General features: G+C 38.6%; 2 protein-coding genes across 2 annotated transcripts in view; both read right to left on the reverse strand.

Moving 5' to 3' along the window:
* The window catches only part of LOC121382679 (degenerin-like protein asic-1), a 39,875-nt gene extending 19,365 nt beyond the window's left edge, over positions 1-20,510 (reverse strand). The window contains exons 1-8 of the mRNA XM_041512216.1: positions 20,332-20,510; positions 13,229-13,825; positions 11,778-12,204; positions 8,961-9,064; positions 3,992-4,155; positions 2,933-3,149; positions 1,134-1,212; positions 217-274 (exon numbers count right to left, since the gene is read on the reverse strand). Of these exons, the coding sequence (XP_041368150.1) occupies positions 217-274; positions 1,134-1,212; positions 2,933-3,149; positions 3,992-4,155; positions 8,961-9,064; positions 11,778-12,204; positions 13,229-13,727 (1,548 nt within the window). The 5' untranslated portion in view covers positions 13,728-13,825; positions 20,332-20,510. The remainder of the gene's footprint in view (positions 1-216; positions 275-1,133; positions 1,213-2,932; positions 3,150-3,991; positions 4,156-8,960; positions 9,065-11,777; positions 12,205-13,228; positions 13,826-20,331) is intronic.
* On the reverse strand, positions 16,644-17,882 carry LOC121387714 (zinc finger MYM-type protein 1-like). Its single transcript, XM_041518914.1, has one exon. The coding sequence runs from the start codon at positions 17,880-17,882 to the stop codon at positions 16,644-16,646; it is 1,239 nt and encodes a 412-aa protein (XP_041374848.1).
* Positions 20,511-21,118: the final 608 nt, after the last annotated feature.

The raw sequence follows: 21,118 nt of genomic DNA on the forward strand, positions 1-21,118 counted from the left end.
CAACTAAATCTTATCAAAACGTTACGCTCATGTATACAAGTCTTGTTGGCTGTAAACAAATGACCCCATTGACAGCACAATATTATAATTAACCGAGTTAATAATGGTAAATATCAAATGGGTTTATGACATGGATATTATGGGTAAGTTATAGAATAAAACATAGTTCTTGTTTGTCTCTTTGTTCCCGTGCATGTGTCTGTACATAATACTTACAGCATACTGACCCGAAGGCCATTGTGCGGAAGATATTGTTTTCTCAAACTTCACCTCACTGAAATTAAAAGAAATATGATCTGTGAAAATATGATCCGTACAAATATGATCATTGGTCTGGATGCAGGTAATGCCTCAGACATGAAGGCCTACATGTACGTCATGTTATTATGACGTCATATATCGCAATTGTCATAGCATCCGTCATTGTTGAAAAGGGTGAGCGTTTGCATTATAAAAGGGTAAACACATAATATGTGTTATTTTTTCTTCTCTCTTTTATGTGGCTATTATGCAGGTAAGTGTTTGGATTAGTATATATAGTAAAATAACATGTTTTTATGGGGTGTTTTTCATAAACGAAAACAACACGTTATCAGTGGCATAGGGAGGAGTGGGGTGGGGTGGGAGTACATACCCCAATAAAACCCTTAACAAAATAATAAAACAGTATTATATTTTTTATAAAATCATACATACATATATACAGACAGACAGACATACATACATACAAACATACAGTGTGGGTTGCCCCCCTCCCCCCCCCCCCCCCCCACACACACACACCAGTGCATGTTATTCATGTCTTTTATTAATTATGTATGTGGCAATGATAAAGCTTAAAATGTGTTTCAGAGTTTATTATTATTGTCAAATTTTAAAATATTTTTTGTTACTACATTCACCCCTTGGAAACAAAAACGTAGGTTCAGCTGGACGGGGAGGAGGGGGGGGGGGGGGGGGGTGTGTGTGTGTGTGTGGGGGGGGGGTGTTCTATGCAGAATTGGGTTCCCGGTAACACACACACCCTTTTTAGGCCTAATACAGTTTTTAGGTTTTCCTTCCAGAGATTTTGATGAACTTTATGTAACAAGCGAAAACCAGGTTGGATATAATTTTGATTAGAACTCTAGTACCTGCACGGCGGTGGACATTTCACATTGCACTGGTCGTAAGCCTCTGACTGGGTACTCGGTAACTCTTTCACGCACATCTCTGAAATTCAGAATAAATAATATGTAAATAAATAAATAAATAAATAAATAAACATATACTAATAAGTGAGTTAATAAATGTATGTATGTATGTATGTATGTATGAATGAATTAAATGAGTTACTAAATATATGTATTTATGAGTGAATGAATGAAAGAATGAATGAATGAATGAATGAATGAATGAATGAATGAATGAATGAATGAATTAAGTAAGTAAGTAAGTAAGTAAGTAAGTAAGTAAGTAAGTAAGTAAGTAAGTAAGTAAGTAAGTAATAGTGATGACAATAGAACAATAACAATAAACCCATAGTGAAAACAGAGTAAGTAAATAAACGTTAATGATAACGTTAACTTTGTACTCACGTTATTATTTATAACAATATTAAGTAAATTATAAATACACAAATTCTAAAAACAAACAAACAAGCAAAACAATACAAAAACAAATTAACCAAAACCCCCCAAAAACATTCCATAAATAAAATAAATGATGATAAATAGTGGTAGATGCAACACTTAAAACTGATTTTTATATTTTACATACATGTGTATACACTGTATCAGAATGTAATATTATTAACACCAAAGTCATGTGCCAAATATCTGATATAGTAAAATAATTATAATGAAAAACTGTTGTTAAAATATCCCTTTTATTTGATAGTAAATATTTACTGTGGCCGCTTAATACAGGTATTTTAGCGATTTGAGATCCGATGTACGTGGCCGCTGGCCATGTTAGACAGGTGACCGCTTATTGCAGATACATATACATTATAAATCGTTTGGGAGGGGAAAGTGTCCGCTTAAGGCAGGTGATTGATGATTACAGTTGGCCGCTAGGACAGGTTTGACTATACACGCACACACACACACCACACAGTCAGACCTCGTTACAAAGACCACTTTAATCCGTGGGTCACTGTGTTCCCCCCCCCCCCCACCCCACCCCTCCGTGTAGCGATGACGTCACGTGGGACCAATTGACTTTTTTCCCATTCTTTATAACTTACATGTGCAATGGCTTTCACTTGTTTCTATATGAAAGATGTTTTAAGTCCCACAATAAATGTAATGCCAGACAGGGGTGGTGTCAATATTCCTCTAGCGTCAATACGTACATTATATCTTTGTCGCATGGTTCTTTTAAGGTCGTCTATCGTGAGACATTCATTTGATGAGCTGCATATGTCTGTGTTTGTCCAACCTGGAGCATCCCTATGGCTCTAAGGTGTTCCCCCAATGTTTCACTTCAGCCAGTGACTGAGCAATCACAGCCTTTTATATTCAAAACGTGAACCTACAGCTTGTTTAATTGGTATAATTACAAATTGAGAGACTTGTGAAAAGCCATTCATACCTCCTTTTGCATTCGAGTGCGAAGAAATAAAACACAATTAGTGAATTAAGACTTCACATCTGGTGATCACATGTTCGTGATCGATAATCACTTGGTTAAACTGTGTATACATTTTAATTAAATATCCTACGTTTTGTGAGAAGTGTGTGTGTGTGTGTGTGTGTGTGTGTGTGTGTGTGTGTGTGTGTGTGTATTAATAGCTTTGAGCATACAGAGTGACGTTTGACCCCCAGACTACCACAAACCCCCATTACAACGGCGCCTCATTATTTTGGATGATGTCATTGTTGTTGTTGTTGGTGGTGGTGGTGTCGTTGTGTTTGTTGTTAAATTATTAATATACTCCGAAATGATTTACCTGTTTCTGGATCTGACATGTTACAGCCATTTGTCCAATTCACCACATAGAAGAAAGGCACTGCGCAGCCGCAGTTTTCTAAAATGATCCTCTGGTAACAGGACTTCATGCAGGAGAGCTTGGAGTACGTCGTGTTCTGGTACGTCATGTACAAGTCGGGTTCTGTCCCCTCGGAGGCGCACGTGCCGTGAGGCTCAGGCAGACGTCCTATATCAACCTGGAGAGAAAGGAGGGAGGGTTGTTGTTATCGGCAGGCCAGCACATATGAAATTACAGTTGTTAGACATGTATTTAAACATAAGATATATTTGCAACACACTTGTGCCTAAGTCTTAAACATTGTTTGTCTTGTTTAACGACAGCACTAGAACACATTGATTTGTTAATCATTGTATTTATTTTTACATCACTGTTGCTGCTACCTCTGCTACTACTTCTACTATTTCGTCTTCTGCGACTACTGCTGCTCATACAGCTACTACTAATGCTATTTCTCCTTCTGTCACTGCTGCTGTTACTATTACAGTACTTTCTATAACTTATTCTGTCACTGCTGCTGTTACTACTGCTGCTGTTACTACTGCTGCTACAACGACTGGTATATTTTCTTCTATCGCTACTGGTGCTACTGATGCTGCTTCTGCCCCTATTGTTGTTACCTCGTCTATCACTGCTGTTTCTCATGCTGCTAATACTACTGTTATTTCGTCTTCTGTCGCTGCTGCTGCTACTACTGCTGCTATATCTTCTTTTGGCACCATTTCTGCTGCTGCAGCTACTAATGTTGATGCTACTGCTACCGCTGCTACTGTTGTTATATACTACTTCTAATGCTGCTGATGTTCCTACCACGAATGCCGCTACTACTTATACTGCAAGTTTCACTACTTCATCTTTTATTCTTTTGCTGAGTAAAACACTGTTAATTATACTACTGTTGTTGATGATCAATGTTACCGCTGCTACTGCTGCTACCAATAATATTGCTACTGAACGATGTTTTATGTTTCTGCTGAAGTTTGTGGTCATGATGCCGATGAAGATGTAATAAAATCTTACCATTCGGATCCCAACATAGGTTTCGTACCCTGGCGGTATGGAAATGCCTTGATCCTCTGGGAACGGCATAGAGTTACGTGGGTGGATCAGCACTCTCACACCGGCAGCTTGGGTCAACGACCCTATATACTCCTTCTGCTCTATGTACATCTCGAGCGACAGACCTAAAATAAATTATTATGTAACAGAAGAAAATAAATAAAGTTTGTTTTGTTCAACGACACCACTAGACAACATTGATTTACTACTCAACGTCCCACCCCCTGTAACAGAAGAACAACTTGTGAGACACAGTTTTTTTATGAACGGTCAGGGAGTGTGGGGCAAAGCTAGGACTGGACAATTGATAAATACACATGAACGAAGGACAAAGTTTTGTGTTTTGTTTAACTAGAGCACACTGATTTATTTATCGTCGGATATTGGATGTGACACATTTGATATTTTAGACATAAACATGTGTAGTCTTAGAAGAGAAGAAGCCGGCTACATTGTTCTATTGGTAGCAAGGGATCTTTTTATATGCACCATCCCAAAGACAGGATATCACATACCATGACCTTTGATATACCAGTCGTGGTGCACTGTTTGGAACGAGAAATAACCCAATGGGTCCACTGATGGGGATCGATCCTAGACCGACCGCGCATCAAGCGGGCGCTTTACCACTGGGCTACGTCCCACCCCAAACGATAGAACAATGTCATAATGAAAGAAAGAAAGAAGTGTTTTATTTAACGACGCACTCAACACATTTTATTTACGGTTATATGGCATCAGACATATGGTTAAGGACCACACAGATTTTTTTAGAGGAAACCCCCTGTCGCCACATAGGCTACTCCTTTACGACAGGCAGCAAGGGATCTTTTATTTGCGCTTCCCACAGGCAGGATAGCACAAACCATGGCCTTTGTTGAACCAGTTATGGATCACTGGTCGGTGCAAGTGGTTTACACCTACCCATTGAGCCTTGCGGAGCACTCACTCAGGGTTTGGAGTCGGTATCTGAATTAAAAATTCCATGCCTCGACTGGGATCCGAACCCAGTACCTACCAGCCTGTAGACCGATCGCCTGCCACGACAATGTCATAATGATGACGGTGTCTAAAGCGATACGTCATGCAGCGAATACTATTTTGAGTGTTCAATTACTTTACCAGTGCACAAAGAGTCGCGAATGGAATATATGTGTAGACACCACGACTGGTATATCAAAGACCGTGGTATATGCTATCCTGTCTGTGGGATGGTGCATAAAAAGATCCCTTGCTACTAATGGAAAAATATAGCGGGTTTACTCTCTGTGACTGTGTGAAAATGACCATAATATTTTTGACATCCAATAGCCAATGATTAATAAGTCAATGTGCTCTAGTGGTGTTGTTAAAGAAAACAAACTTTTTTTTTTATATGTGTAGAATTTTAACCGATTATTATTAAGTCAAAACCGATTATCATCAGTATCGAAGTCAACCATTGGGTTACTTGGTTTATGTTTCTTCACGTCTTTGAGTCATTTTCATTTATTTGCTAATTTCAGTTTTAATCATATAAACACAAATTCATATGAAAAATATTCTCTTTCTATTTAAAAATATTTTCTTAAACTTCAGCTACTGTACGATTGTCTGACGTTAATCTGTTTACACGTTTATGTAATATTTTATGAATGTATGCAGGCCTGTAGCCAATGGGGGGGGGGGGTGTCGGGGGGGGGGGGTCGGTCCCCCCCCCCCCCCCCGTTTACCGGTGGCTTTTTTGTTTTCAATATGCCCCCGGACCCGTAAGCAACTCGGGCGCTTCGCACACCCCCTCTAAAAATCCCGACAGTTGATTGACCCCCATACCATCAGACAACCGCCGCCAAACAGATCATGTTGCCTCACACATCCGTCAGCGTACCGTTCATGGAGTCTCCTGTACACACGTGCTCTTCCATCGGCAAAGGAGACAGAGAAACGGGACTCATCTGAGAAAACAATGCTCTGGTAAAAGGCTGGTGGATGATTACCATTCTGGAGAGCAAACTAGTCTCGCAGCATGATGTCGCGGTGTCATGATGTTACCGTTGTACGGGCGTCTGCATCTGAGTCCAGTCAATCTGAGTCGACGGGTGACCGTCATCGGATGGATAGGCCTTCCATGACGTCCTATCGTGTTGCTTGCTGTCATCGTCGCAGTTCTGAACCGGTCATGGAGGTGGTGTCGTCGAATCTGCCGATCTTGGCGTGGGGTCGTAACGGGACGTTGACCAGGTCGAGGTCGATCACGGACACTCCCGGTCTGTTGATAACGTTCATCAAGTCGTCCAATAGTGGATGGATGGACTCTGAAGGTCCTAGCAACTTGACTTTGCGAAGTCCCCACTTGAACTATGCCCAACGCTCGCTCCCTTTGTTCTTTTCTGAGTCGTGGCATTCTTAATGTGCCGAGGAATATGACACCGTTACGTGACTTGTATGTGTCCACATACTGGCATTTCACGTGCATTGCATGCAGCATGATTAAGCTTGCAGTGAACGCATTGCACATCATTTTGTATTTCTACTATTGTATGTGTAACGAGAACAAAACCAGGATTAAAACCCAGACAAAAGTACCAATCGGTGGCTTCCTCTCATAAATTGTCATTTTAAGTCCAGTAAATATATTTTTCATTAATCACAACAAAATATTGAGAAATATCTGTTTAGCGTTTTCATTGTGTGTCAGTATAGTTTTCGACACAGGGTCTGATACACCAAAACACTGTTATCAAATGAATATTAATGTATTTGAAATAAAACATTCTAAACTGGTTATATTTTATTGATTACACTTTGATAATCAAAATACTTCAAACATGAAAATGTGCTTTTTTTCTGTTTTTGTTGATGTTGTTGTTTAGTTGTTTTTGTGGGGGTTTTGTATTTATTATTATTTGTTTTTCTTGGTGTTGTTGTTGTTTATTTATTTGTTTGTTTGTTTAGTTTTTTGTTTGGTTTTTAGTTGTATGAAAACACTATCAGTACTTGTTTATTGACAAAATATTTAATATGTGAAATATATTTTCCTAACATTTTTGCATATAAATTTGACTTACTACTACGTTTAAAAAAACTTTTTCTGTTTTGGTGTATACCATACTGAGAATGTTTTAACTACAAATGCATGTTGCGTTATAAAACACACTTCTTTGACAGCTATTAATATTAGCAATTTCGGAATAGCGAAGCAACAGTGTAAACAAATAAAGCCAACTCAACATTAAAGGCGATAAAAACACGTGGATGTTTTGTGTTTTGTACGGGTATTGAGTGGTCACCGGATCCATTAAAAGATGAAATGAAATGTTTCACGCAGGCAACGATTCCCACGATATTTACCCTGACAACTGATGGCAAACACCAAAAACAAGAAAGAAATCAAATACACTGATAAGCATTCCATTCCCCACGAATTCGATCTTCAGCAAACCGAAGGCTAGGTCGGAAGGTGTTCGTGTGGGCGGAAGCGCGGGGGGGGGGGGGGGGGGGGGGGGGGGAGAGGGAGTATCGTATCTGAACATGAAAGAGAAAGTCGTAATTTACGAAATGACTTATTAAACAGCCCTCCTAAATACTAACTTGAAAAGTACTATATTCAACAAGAACTATATTCAACCAGTACTATATTCAACTAGCTACATAGTCGTCATATCCTACTTGTTGTTGCTAGTTTGGTGTATAATTGAATTACAGCTACGTTGCTGTAAATGAGAACTTGAGATATATCTTCGTCCATTTTAGCTGCTGTTATCTGTTAAAAATGTCTGCAAAACTACTTAAGGTATGGAACGTCAGATGAAGAGGAACGTACACACAGTGAATGTTTAAAGTCGCCCATTTAGTGTCTTTAATAGGTCAACTGCCGTGAGACTCTGCCTTTAAATATATATATATATATATATATATATATATATATATATATATATATATATATATTGTGAACATCAAAGATACGCAAATGTTAATTTGGCTAACTTTAACGTATTTAGAATGATTCAATCTGAATTTCATTAGTCTCTGTGTGTATTAAACTTATCAAAATTAGTAATGACTTGTGAACATTTTAGAATTATTTTGACAGTGACTGTATCATGAAAAAAAAGAACACAATATTCGCGTTTCCTTTTGTCTTTAGAATGGGCGGAGCAGGGTGTGTGTGTGTGTGTGTGTGTGTGTGTGTTTGCGCGCGCGTGCGCTGGGGTAGGGGTGGGGAATATCTAGCCCTTCCAATAATTCTGAATAAAAACAGTAATAAATCTTAAGGCAGAAATTAATTTTATTTATAGAATGCAGGAAATTGCATTTCAGGACATCTAATTTTCAAAATTTTACCCCGAAACCCCCTAGAAGCTGACCTTTATGCCCTCAATCAGACCCCCCCCCCCCCCCCCCCAGTGTCGACTTGCTTCAGCCGTGCATGAATGAATGAATGATGAATGTTTAACGACACCCCAGCACGAAAAATACATCGGCTATTAGGTGTCAAACTATGGTAATACAAACAAATAAAGTGATGATCAACATCAATATAAATGTTCAAGATTTAAATAAAAACAGTGTAAAGAACTGTGCAAAAATACAAATATCACAGATAGATACTGATTTTCACTCAAAATATCAGTTGTATCTCGAAGAAAATAAGGGAATTTGTGCTGTATTGGCCATTCTCAAAGAGAATGTTACACCCCTGCACCATGATGAGGTTACAGCACGCGCAGGGGTACTTCAGCCGTGCCTGCACCAACCTATATTAATCCTCTCACGCATAATAAAAATACTTTATTATCCTCAAGTGTAGAAAAGTGAACATTCAACAAAATATTTACTCTTACTAATAGTTTCATAAGGAACATTTTGACGCCCTACGTGTGCAGTTGGCCTGTATCTACTGTGACACGGATAGATAAACCCAAATATCATGAAACATAATATATCTCACCGTAAATAGGTCCAGCAAACCGGGTGCTTAAGTTAACCAAATTGTCCGGCCCGTTGAATGTAAAGCAGTTGCCGTACTTGTGGTTCAGAAACTGTGTGAAATTCCTGTATGGGTGAAATATTATAAAATTGTTTTAGAACCTGAATTCACAACTGTCACTTTTTTAAAATAGTAACTTATGTGTATAAAACTCCTACCTGCATCGTATCAATCGACATATACACCACAGATATAAATTCTACCACCCCTCACCCTTAAAGTGAATCAGAAACGAATTAGGGGTCAATCTGCTCCTTTCAGAGATAACGGATAGCGTTAATGACTGCCCTAGTTTTGCACAAAATTTGAGTTTTTTTTTTTTTACAGGTACCCCATGCATGTATACATTTTTTGCCCAGATAAAACAGATTTTTTAAACAACCAACACACATTTATCACCAATCACAGGACCTGTGGTATTAACTGCTCTATCGAACTTTGATCCAGCTGGAAGTTATTGGTTTAGTCCTATCTTTGTCAATTATTAGCTTAATGATAATAATACACACCAAAACAAACGCAACTCAGTGTTATGGCTAATTTATAATTAGAAATATGTTTATTTGATTACAAACGCTGAAATCTGTGAATTGATAAGCAGTATATCAGTCTATAATTCATCTGAATCTCAGTATTTATAATTAGAAATATGTTTATTTGATTACAAACGCTGAAATCTGTGAATTGATAAGCAGTATATCAGTCTATAATTCATCTGAATCTCAGTATTTATAATTAGAAATATGTTTATTTGATTACAAACGCTGAAATCTGTGAATTGATAAGCAGTATATCAGTCTATAATTCATCTGAATCTCAGTATTTATAATTAGAAATATGTTTATTTGATTACAAACGCTGAAATCTGTGAATTGATAAGCAGTATATCAATCTATAATTCATCTGAATTTATGGGGGCGGGAGGTAGCCCAGTGGTACAACGCATGCTCAATGCGCGGTCGGTGTGGGATCGATCCCTGTCGGTGGGCCCATTGGGCTATTTGTCGTTCCAGCGAGTGCACCACGGCTGGTATGTACTACCCTGTCTGTGGTAGGGTGCATATAAAAGATCCCTTGCTGCTAATCGAAAAGAGTAGCCCATGAAGTGGCAACAGCGAGTTTCCTTTCTCAATATCTGTGTGGTCCTTAACCATTTGTCTGACGCTATATAACCGAAAATAAAATGTGTCGAGTGCGTCGTTAAATAAAACATTTCTTTCAGTTTCTTTCATATATATGTCAACCACTACTTTTGGGGTTAGGTATTGTTTTGGGTTTTTTAAATGATCTGACCCAAGTTATTAGGCAGTGTAAATGTTATCTGCTATTACAGCGTTTCTACCCTTTAAATGACATAACCATTTGTTTAAATATCTTATGATAATTAGGGGCCGCAGTATAGCCAGCGGACAGACGTAAAAGGGCCTCTCCTATTAGAAAACAGTTTTTAAATTAGGAAAAAAGGCATTTGTTAAGAGTCTACTTGGTGTGAGTATAATATATAATGCATGGCTATTGCATTAATATATTAACATAATATCTAATAACAATTGAAATCTTTCTGCATGAAAGTAATACACGGCGTATCCTAATTCTACTGTTCAGGGTTGATGTGGGGTTTTTTTGTCAGTAGCCGAAGCGGCAATTGTTACCATTGGCAGATCTAGAGGAGGATCACAGAGGACCCGTAATACCCCTCCTCATCTCGTTTGATGTGCCCCTTTTAATTACCTTATTTTTCAAAATTCATCATCCAAAATAAACAACACTAAATTTCCCTTAAAACGTATCTTTGAGTATTTTTCGGAGACATGACCCCGAATCGTTTACAGAGTTCGCTTCATTTGCCTTCGGCTAATTCAATCTTGCCCTTTTTAGAATATTGTTACCTCCCCACTTAACAATATCCTGGAAACGCCCTTGCTCACATTTGTATAAATATGTCTGCATGCTATTTCAATAAACAGTGACATTTGCTGATTCAGCATTAACAGAGTAAGCAATTATTTATTATTTTTTAACAATAAAGAAAACAGATGACACGATGCAGTTAGTTTTTTAAAACGTTTTTAAGCGTTGTAGGAAGTAATGCAAAATTGAGGTCCATGCAGTTATGAAAGTCGATTTTGTAATACTATTTCGATCTATCCTATAATATTTACGGACAGGAATTATATTAAAAAGACAGAAAAACTAAACTAAAAGCGGTCCAAGTATGAAAGAATACCCCTGTTACACACACACACACACACACACACACAGAGAGAGAGAGAGAGAGAGAGAGAGAGAGAGAGAGAGAGAGAGAGAGAGAGAGAGAGAGAGAGAGAGAGAGAGAGAGAGAGGGGGGGAGAGGGAGGAAGGGAGGGAGAGAGAGATAGAGATATGGATGGAATTATTAAAGGAGTCCGAGAAAAAGAGAGAGAGAGAGAGAGAGAGAGAGAGAGAGAGAGAGAGAGAGAGAGAGAGAGAGAGAGAGAGGGGGAGGGAGAGGGAGAGAGAGGGGGAGGGAGAGAGAGAGAGAGGAGAGAGAGGGAGGGAGTACGAGAAAGATACAGAGAGAGGGAGAAAGATGAAAGGAGAGAGGGAGGAAGATGGAGGGACTGGGTAGACTAAATGACGGAGGGGGGGGGGGGGCGGCGGGGGGGAGAGGGCAGAGCAAAATGAGATGGGGAGAGGGCAGAGCAAAATGAGAAGAGAAGCAAATAAAACATATCATTAAAGCATATCATAAAATATAAATTTTTAGCAAAACATACAGTATTAATTATGACCACTTACATGGGAGAACACATAAAACCTCCCATTTTGCAGGACACTATGAAGTCCATGATACTGTGTCCCCCTGCCATGACGACTGACTGTGAGAAAAGCTGAGAGAAGGAGGCGTACTTCATGGCCGCCCTGTAGCCCATGTCCCTCTGTTGGTAGTACGCCGTGGACAGGTTCCGGTCTTCCAGCATGGTCCACTGGTTGTAAGTCTTGTTCGTGGCAACCCGGCGCTGGGTCTCCTCGCTAGTGTCTCGCTTCCTCCACCTTTTCCCAGAAGTAGTAGTTGTACTTTCAGGTGGCGGTGACGATGTAGTTGTACTTTCGGGTGGTGGTGACGCTGTAGTTGTACTTTCAGGTGGTGGTTGTGACGCTGTAGTTGTAGCCTCTGATGGTTGTTGTGACGCTGTAGTTGTAACCTCTGATGGTGGTGGTGTATCTAAAATAAAATAAAAATCAGAACATTAAATTCGCTGGATCTAAATTAGAAAGGTGGAATTACCGGCCTCTATCGTTAGCAGCTGCTAGCAGTGAGATTTTGGACTTTAATGTTGAGCTGTAAGAGACAAGAGTAAATAGTGATCACGAAGATACTCAGCTCAAACAGGAGAGAAAAAGGTGAATAGTTAAGAAGCAGAAATAGAGATCAACCAAAGTGGAAGAACATTTAAATAAACTATTAACCAGTATTGGCAAATCAACATTAAATTAAAGTTACAGTTTGTGCTGTTTAACGACACCATTAGAGCACATCGATTAATTATTGCATGTCAACCATTTGTCAAATCAACATGTACAATGTACAGTTAATTTGTCTGGAAAATTAATTTGTAAATTTTAATACTTTTTTCATTCTCTCTAGTTTATTCATCCATCCATCCACTAATTCATACATCCATATATCCATCCGTCCGTCCATCCATCCATCCGTCCATTCATTCATTCATTAATCCATCCATCCATCCATCTATACATCCATCTTTCTTTCCATCCATCCATCCACGCATCCATCCAATCACCCACCCACCCACGCATCCATCCATCCGTCCGTCCATTCAATCATTAATCCACCAATCCATCTAAGCATCCATCCATTCTTCCATCCATCCATCAACCTATCCAATCACCCATCAACCCACGTATCCATACATCCGTCCATCCATTCAATCATCCATCCATCCCTATCTCTATCAATCCATCCACGCATCCATCCATCCATCCATTTACCCACATATCCATCCATCCATCCATTCACATACCCATCTATCCATCCATCCATTCATTCATTAATACATCCATCCAACCACCCACCCACCCACCCACCCATCCATCCGTCCGTCCATTCAATCATCCATTCATCCCTCTTTCTATCAATCCGTCCATCCATCCACGGTTCCATCCATCCATCTATCCATCCACACATCCATCTAATCTACATATAAATGTTTTAACGAAGAACTCACAAGTCGTAAGAAATTGTGTAGAATCCTCGTCTATGTGTTTTTCCATGAAGCGTGTCATCATCAGGTTCTCGGGTTTGGGATCCACAAAACCCTCCAGCAAGAAGTAAGGCTCGTATTTAGTCATTGACCTCTTCAGAGGGTTCATGTTGCACACGGTGACGCTCGGGAACTCCAGCTCCTTGGCAAACACGATATCCATCTTGACCTCCACGGGGTACCTGAAGTAGCGCTGGAAGAGCCAAATGCACTGCACGGACAGCCAGGAGAGCATCCCGAGGACAACGACGAGCCAGCAGATCCTCTTGAACCAGTTGGATGCGTTGTAGATGCGCACCAAAGGCGTGAAGCTCGTCTCGTTGAAGAACACGGCCACCTTCTCGCTGAGCGAGGGTTCTGGACTCTTGTCCATCACCCTCATGAACGCTTCCTTGGCTTTGCCAACCAGCGGCTTGTGCTCAAACTCGTCCTTGGTTTTCGTCGTCTTCACTACATTCATCATCGTGATGGCCGCGATGTTACTGAAGAGTCTCTCGGTCCATAGTTAAATAGGTCTTAAAATTAATATTTTTTGTTTTCGTAGATCGCCGTACGCCGTCTCTGTGAATTATAACTGAACTGAACAAAGTCTTCTCTACCGGTTGGTGTACAGTTGTTGTGTGCGTAAATTACGTGTGTATAATCAATAGTTATATCTGTCCATAATTAAATATGTCATTGCATCGACGTGGTTTTTGTTTTTGTTTTGCAAGACGCCTCCTCTGTAGCGGACTGGACTGAACAAAGCCTTCTACGTGTATACTGGTTCCTTTACTGTGAGTAAATTGCGTGTATATAATCGATGCTTATGTTTCAGTTTAATAATACATATATTTATTTACCATCAAGTACTAATGGTATTGGGATCAAATATCTAACAGGTAAAAGCTTTAACTGAGGTGTTGTTTTCTACATAAACAAATACAAATATAGGAGCATTAACTTGGAGCGATATAAATATAATCCCCCCAGGTACCATAAATATACTGGAGACTAACTGAATGTCAAAGACGACCTAGACTGTATTCAGGAAAGTGTGTTATCTAATTGCTATGTGCTGATCATGAAATGTTAAATGCTAGTAACCATAAAGATGATTGCCATGATTTGATCACTATAAATCTAAAGAATTAGATTCATTTACTGCTGAAATGTACACAGATAACAACATTGTGTTTATACGTTAGCCATGCGTTGAGATATAAGAAAAATGTAAGAAACATTTATTAAAATGGTGGCCATTTTGAATTTCAAGATGGTTGCCATGATTGAATGGCTATATAAATGAAACCAACCAATTCACGGACTACTGAAATGTACATAGACAAAAACAACTGTGCTTCTACATTAACCGGGAGTTGAAATATCTAAAACATATATTAAAATGATGGCCATTTTGAATTTCAAGATGGTTGCCATGATTGAATGACTATATTAATGAAACAATCCAATTCATGAACTGCAGAAATGTAAATGGGAAAATTCTTGCTTCCACGTTAACCGGGAGTTGAGATATTTGAAAAATATATTAAAATGATAGCCATTTTGAATTTCAAGATGGCTGCCAAAACCAGCCAACAATTTTCGTTTATACAAAATAATCACCTGAGCTCATAGATGTAAACTGACACCAAACTTATTTTTCTGTTAAATGGGAGTGAAGATAGAGAGAGAAAAAAACTATATTGAAATGACGTCCATTTTGAATTTCAAGATGATTGCCACGATCAGATGAATTACAAAAATATATCTTTGAATTCACTGACATCAAATGTTTAAACAGACCACAAAAATATGTTTTTATGTTAAATGGGAGTGGAGATAATATAAAGAAATAAAGGGACATTCCTAAGTTTGCTGCAATTTTTAAGATATCATTGACTAACAGAGACTTTGTAACGATTGTAATTACAGTCAAACCTGTCCTAGCGGCCACCTGTAATCAGCGGTCACCTGCCTTAAGCGGCCACTGTTTTTCCTCCCAAACGATTTATAATGTAAATGCACCTGTAATAAGCGGTCACTTGTCTAACGCGGCCAGCGGCCACCTATATCGGATCCCAAATCGCAAAAATACCTGTATTAGGCGGCCACATTAAACGTTTACTGTTATATAAAAGGGATATTTTAACAACAACGATAAGGTGCAGCAAATAACCGATCTTCACACCTTCAGGAATGCTAATACCCTTTCAGTCCCGACACCTCAACTGTATATCAATTAAGAAAGTATGACTTGGAATACATTTAATTGCCTCTGGGCAGGCTACGCTTGACATAAATAAATTCACTTACGATGACAATACACCGCAGGGCCGTACCCTGACCAAAATCCATGGGGGGGGGGCACTAAATTTTATAAATAATTTTTAACATACTATAAAGATTAAATCTTGACCTTTTCAGGGCCGTACCCTGATCAAAATCCTAGTTGGGGGGGGGGGGGGGGGGGGTCACTACTTTTTGTATATAAAACAAATTGTGACTTGTCCAAGAACGCGGAACCTTTTAGAAGTCCGGGGCATGATTTCCTGACATGAATTACAAAATTGACCAATTTCCAACAATAAATTTAAACAACTTCAATGATTATTTGGCAGAGTATTGTAACCCGATTTTTTTAAATTATTATTATTTAAAGGACTCGCAAAGTTAGCCATTTTCAAACGGTGACTTTAGTTATCTTGTAGGATTTTATAATGCAAGAAGGGTTTAGATGAGTTGGGACATGACGTTGTTGGATCTGAATTACTATATTATTTTGGAGGGCATTATTAAATTTAGGACGGCACTTGGGTGGGTCAAGTCTAAGATGTTTTTTTAAAGCTGCACTCTTAAGCTAAACAGACTTACTGTGACAACAATCCGTCAAGCTAAACAGACAAGTGTTTTTTTTTATTTCGAAGTCTAAATAGACAAGTGGCAGTATGACGTCATGAATTCAAATTCCAAAGTTATATTCAATTTCTGATAGCATGATATAGCAATCGTTTTTTTTCCTCTCCAAATAATTGCAGGTTTGTTTGATTTGTATAGTAAATGTAGGACATTCCTGAAGAATCTGATGTGTAGGTCATTCCTGTAAGATATGTCAGGTAGATACAGCTCTTGTTTCGCAATGCCACATATTGAGTTTGTGGTATAGGTGACATTGAAGCACATTGTGTTTTTATTGCAGTTCAGTATTGTACATTTGTTACAGCTGTAGTACATTAATTTAATGAGCTAATTGTCTCCAGTTACATTTTGTAGAGTATATCTGTTTTGGGCAAGGAATGTATGGTGTGTTCCGATGGCAAAGAAGCATAGCTAGTCCACTAAGGCGATCATGGGCCATACTTGCTCTGGTCCACAATTTCAAGCGCCTTAGTGCTGAAAATTATCTTTCACATGCCACACTGCCAACAGGAGTAGTGAGGAATATCACCAGAATTCGGTGAATTGCTGGGAAATACACTTTGTTGCAGGCTGCCAAAGTGGTACAACCATCCGCTGGTCTGGACTCTACTGGAGTATGTTGGAACAAGTGTTTCCACTTCTCTACTTCAACTTGAAGATACTCTCCCCGTTTCAGAAATTTTGAATAGTATTCATTTATTTTGGCCATGCATGTTGGTGTAAGATGTTCCAAATTCACGGGTATGAGTGCTTCAGCAGCCACTAGATTACTATGCTGGTCGGAAAACCTGGAGTCGAGATCTTGAAGAAGATGATCAATAAACGGATAAAATGCGTTCACCCTGAAGTAATCTTTGGCACCTTGTGAAACATCTGCGCCAGCATTCGATCTGTGGCGTTGAATTTTTGTGGTCCTTGGCTTGACTATAGTCACATCAATTTCACTGCCGATGGACTCGATTCGTTCATAAAGTTTATCCCATGTTGATTCACAGCGTGCCTTAGCCACAGTTTCTTTGGACAAGTGGATGTCACGATAGGCTGAGCCTAGATCACAGTTGACAGCTTGTAGACTTTTGGTCACGGACGCGAAATAGCTCAAGATGAACTGAGCCACTACAAGTGAGACAAGAAACTGTGGATCGGTTAGCAGTCGAGCATAAGATCCCGCATCTCTTTTCGAGTCTCCAATACTGGCTTCTTGAATCTTTTCAAGTGTTTCCAAAACCGTCTTGTACTTTGAAAGAAGAGCCGAGAGAGTATCAATCCTTGCAGTCCAACGAGTTGAGCAAAACTTTGGAACACATTTTTTGTTTACTCCTCTTTTAAGTGCCGTGTTCGACATGTCAAATTCTTCATCATGGTCAGCTTGCTCAATAAGAAAATCACCAAGTTCATGAGAATCGCTTGAGCTTTTAAACAAGGCCTTCCTCTTAGCACTACCGCCTAAAAACCATGTCAGTTTCTCGACGTTATCAAATAGATTCTGGATTTCTGGAACTTGTTTACAACCTTTAGCAATTACCAAAGCCAAAACATGTGATCGGCAATGAACGTATGTAGCGTTTGGAAACTGTTGTTGAATTTTAGCCTGCACCCCATTCTTGCAAGAGCTCATCACTGAAGCCCCGTCATATCCTTGCCCTACTAAATCATCCATGCATAGTCCCCAACCTGTAACGCTGTTCACTAATGTATCCGCTATGGTTTGTGCATCCATTTTTTCAATAGCCTGAAAACCAAGGAACTCCTCGTGAATTGTGTTGTCCTTGACGAACCGAATGCACAGACTTACTTGCTCACAAGCAGCACAATCTTGCGTTTCATCTGCTAGTATGCTCCAGTATTGGGGAATTGAATTAATTATTTTATCTCTGATTTTCTTTTCAATTATCAAAATTATTTCATTTTGAATTTTGGGCGAAGTATATTTTGCAACTTTGTTCGCTTGCATAAGGTGTTCTGACAAATCTTTGTCGAATTTTGCTTTCCAGTCGGTGAAGAAAGCAAAGTTCCCATCTTCTCTTTGTTCATCCTTACACCAATTTCCTCTTCACGAAATTCCTCTCTGTCCCAATGAAATAATTATGTCAATTATAGACAGAATCCCTCTCTTGGTTCGTATCTGGTCTATTTTGGTGGCTTTATCCATTTTGGCGTAGATATCAGTACCCACATTCTGCCTCGAATATAACTTATGTGCACGCATTTTGTTTCTGGAAACGATTCTGTAGGAATACAGCTATATTAACTCACCTCATTACAACAACAACAACAAAAAAAAACCCAAAACCCAACACTTTTATATTGTTTTATAATAGTAGGGACAGTAGTAGTAGGGTCTATTAAGATGATTAGGCAATATACAATCAGCATTAATTTTATTATTCAACTGAACACATCGTGTCCGTGACATCGATTGTGTCAACATTAATGCAAATGGTAATTTTTCAAGACTTGACAGCAATTTACCTTGTTGATTTGTGAAAAAAAGACGATACACTTTGCTGTGAGTATCTCTTTGCCTTCTTAGCGCTAGGCGCATCAGAAATTGGAGAATTGGACATTGCCATTTTAGATTTTGTATTCTCGAAATATCAAACTATTAGGGTTTCCGTTATGCATTTCCTGTTCTATTTTTAGCGCGTTGGTCTCGATATACAGTATTATTATTTAATATGGACGGTCAGAGACCTGTAGCCGTATAACATATTATAACCTCTAGAATATTACCTGAGCGTATGACATACAAAATACAGGGAATTAAACACTATACAAATTAAACCCTGACATTTCTATGCTATTACTGGAGATATATAAAAAAAAAGGACAAGATTCTCAGGGGGGGGGGGGGGGGGCAGCTGCCCCCCCTGCCCCCCCGGAGGGTACGGCCCTGCACCGCATGAAGTAGAAATTAAATAATTAAATGGAAAAAGAAAACGAAGTTGTTGAGTATGGTTAATTTAATACATTCCAGTTTCTTTTCTTTTTTTTAATTTATAGTCAATTAGCAGTACAGACGGTAAAACACGTTTTAAAGACTCTATATGTGGCAACCTGTAATCAGCGGCCACCTGTCTTAAGCGGCCACTTTCGTCTACTCCTTATTGTGACCGCTTAAGACAAGTTTTACTGTACATATCAAATATATTTTTTGACATAAAATATTAGTGGCTGTATATTAAATGTGTTTCTGATCGTTCTAATATTTGTACTAGGTTAAATTTCTTCTATTTCCTAAAATATAGTTTTTTAGTACGTACGAAATTATTAGAAGACAAAATCCAGTTTGGGCTTCTTACAAATATTAAGACGACCAGAAACACATCAAATATACAGACAATGATATTCTAAACAAGAAAATATATTTAATATGTAAGTTTAATCGTAGAAATAGTTTATCAGTCGGAAACATCTTACAATGCAGCAAACTCAGGAATGTCCCTTTAAGTTCAAGATGGCTGACATGATAGTCGTCAGGAAGAAATTCTACCAATGAATTTCTGGTTCAGGTAGGTCATGGGAACATATGGCCACAATTTTATTTATCTGAGCAAACAAAAAAAAAAAAAAAAAAAAAAAAAAAAAACCCTTCAAAAAAGATCATAACTCCATGGACTAATAATGGGTCGAATTTACGAAGCCCGTTTTTCTTAAACGCATGTTTTTAAGCATTGTAAATGTATATAGGTACACGCGAGTAAGTCTAAAACAGGTGTTTAAGCATTGTAAATGTATATAGGTACACGCGAGTAAGTCTAAAACAGGTGTTTAAGCATTGTAAATGTATATAGGTACACGCGAGTAAGTCTAAAACTGGCTTGGTATATTTGGCCCAATATATCCATTTAAAATCCGTTCGATATGTGCCGATATATTAAACCTTTCTATATAATTATCAGGTTAAAATCCGTTCGATATGTGCCGATATATTAAACTTTTCTATATAATTATCAGGTTAAAATCCGCTCGATAATTATGCTGATATTCAGTGTACAAATATTAGCGATCTGAAAGAATTTAAATTTCTATTTGAAATTCGACGACATATATCGATAGATTTAAAAAGACAGTTATCTTCAACTTAAACTATAACTTTAAAATATGTCTGATGTGTGCTGATAGTCAGAAAATAAAACTAAACAACAATAAATAAATAATATGGTTACCTTAAATATAAGCCAAATCCGCCAACAGAGAAAATATACTTTGTCAGGAAATTCACGCAGTATCTTAGTAGATTTGCTGTTTTAATTTACCTCTATATGATATGGTTACTTAAAATTATCAGTTAGACAGCATCACCGTCCTGTTACAGCCAATGAGTATCAGTTAGACAGCATCACCGTCCTGTTACGGCCAATGAGTATCACTGTTAAGTTGTGTTTTGAATGTTTTTGTATGTTGACTGTATTTTATTTCGCAACTCCTGACGTTGCTGGCTGATCAGTAGTTGCTCAAATCGATTTCTGTTGGTATCCAATAAAAAAGCGATGTATGGTACTATGGAATAAGCCTGGAACATCACCCATGTACAACATAATTATTACCATTTCCTGATTGGATGCTTTAATGGTTAGTGTTAATGCAATATTTACGTTAATTAATGCAACATGACGTCAGAAGAAGTAGTGAGTGTAAAATTGCAAAGGAGGGAGGAGTTCTAATTCAGTATGCACAGCGCTCGACAGAGGTGCTTGGGTCGAAGATTTGTACCTCCTTAGTGAATGTATTCTCTCATTGTCCCCCCCCCCCCCCCACCGTCCCAACTAGTGGTATCTCAAAACGCAGTGGTATGTGATGTTCTGTCTGTGTGGGAACTGCATATAAAAGATCCCTTGTTCTAATGGACAAATGTAGCCTCTCAAGACCATATGTCAGAATTACCAAATGTTTGATATTTAATAGCGATCGTTTATAGGTTTCATTTCCGTCCTTCTGTCTGTCTGTCTCTCT

The sequence above is a fragment of the Gigantopelta aegis genome, chromosome 2 (assembly GCF_016097555.1).
Source record: "Gigantopelta aegis isolate Gae_Host chromosome 2, Gae_host_genome, whole genome shotgun sequence".
Classification (NCBI taxonomy): domain Eukaryota; kingdom Metazoa; phylum Mollusca; class Gastropoda; order Neomphalida; family Peltospiridae; genus Gigantopelta; species Gigantopelta aegis.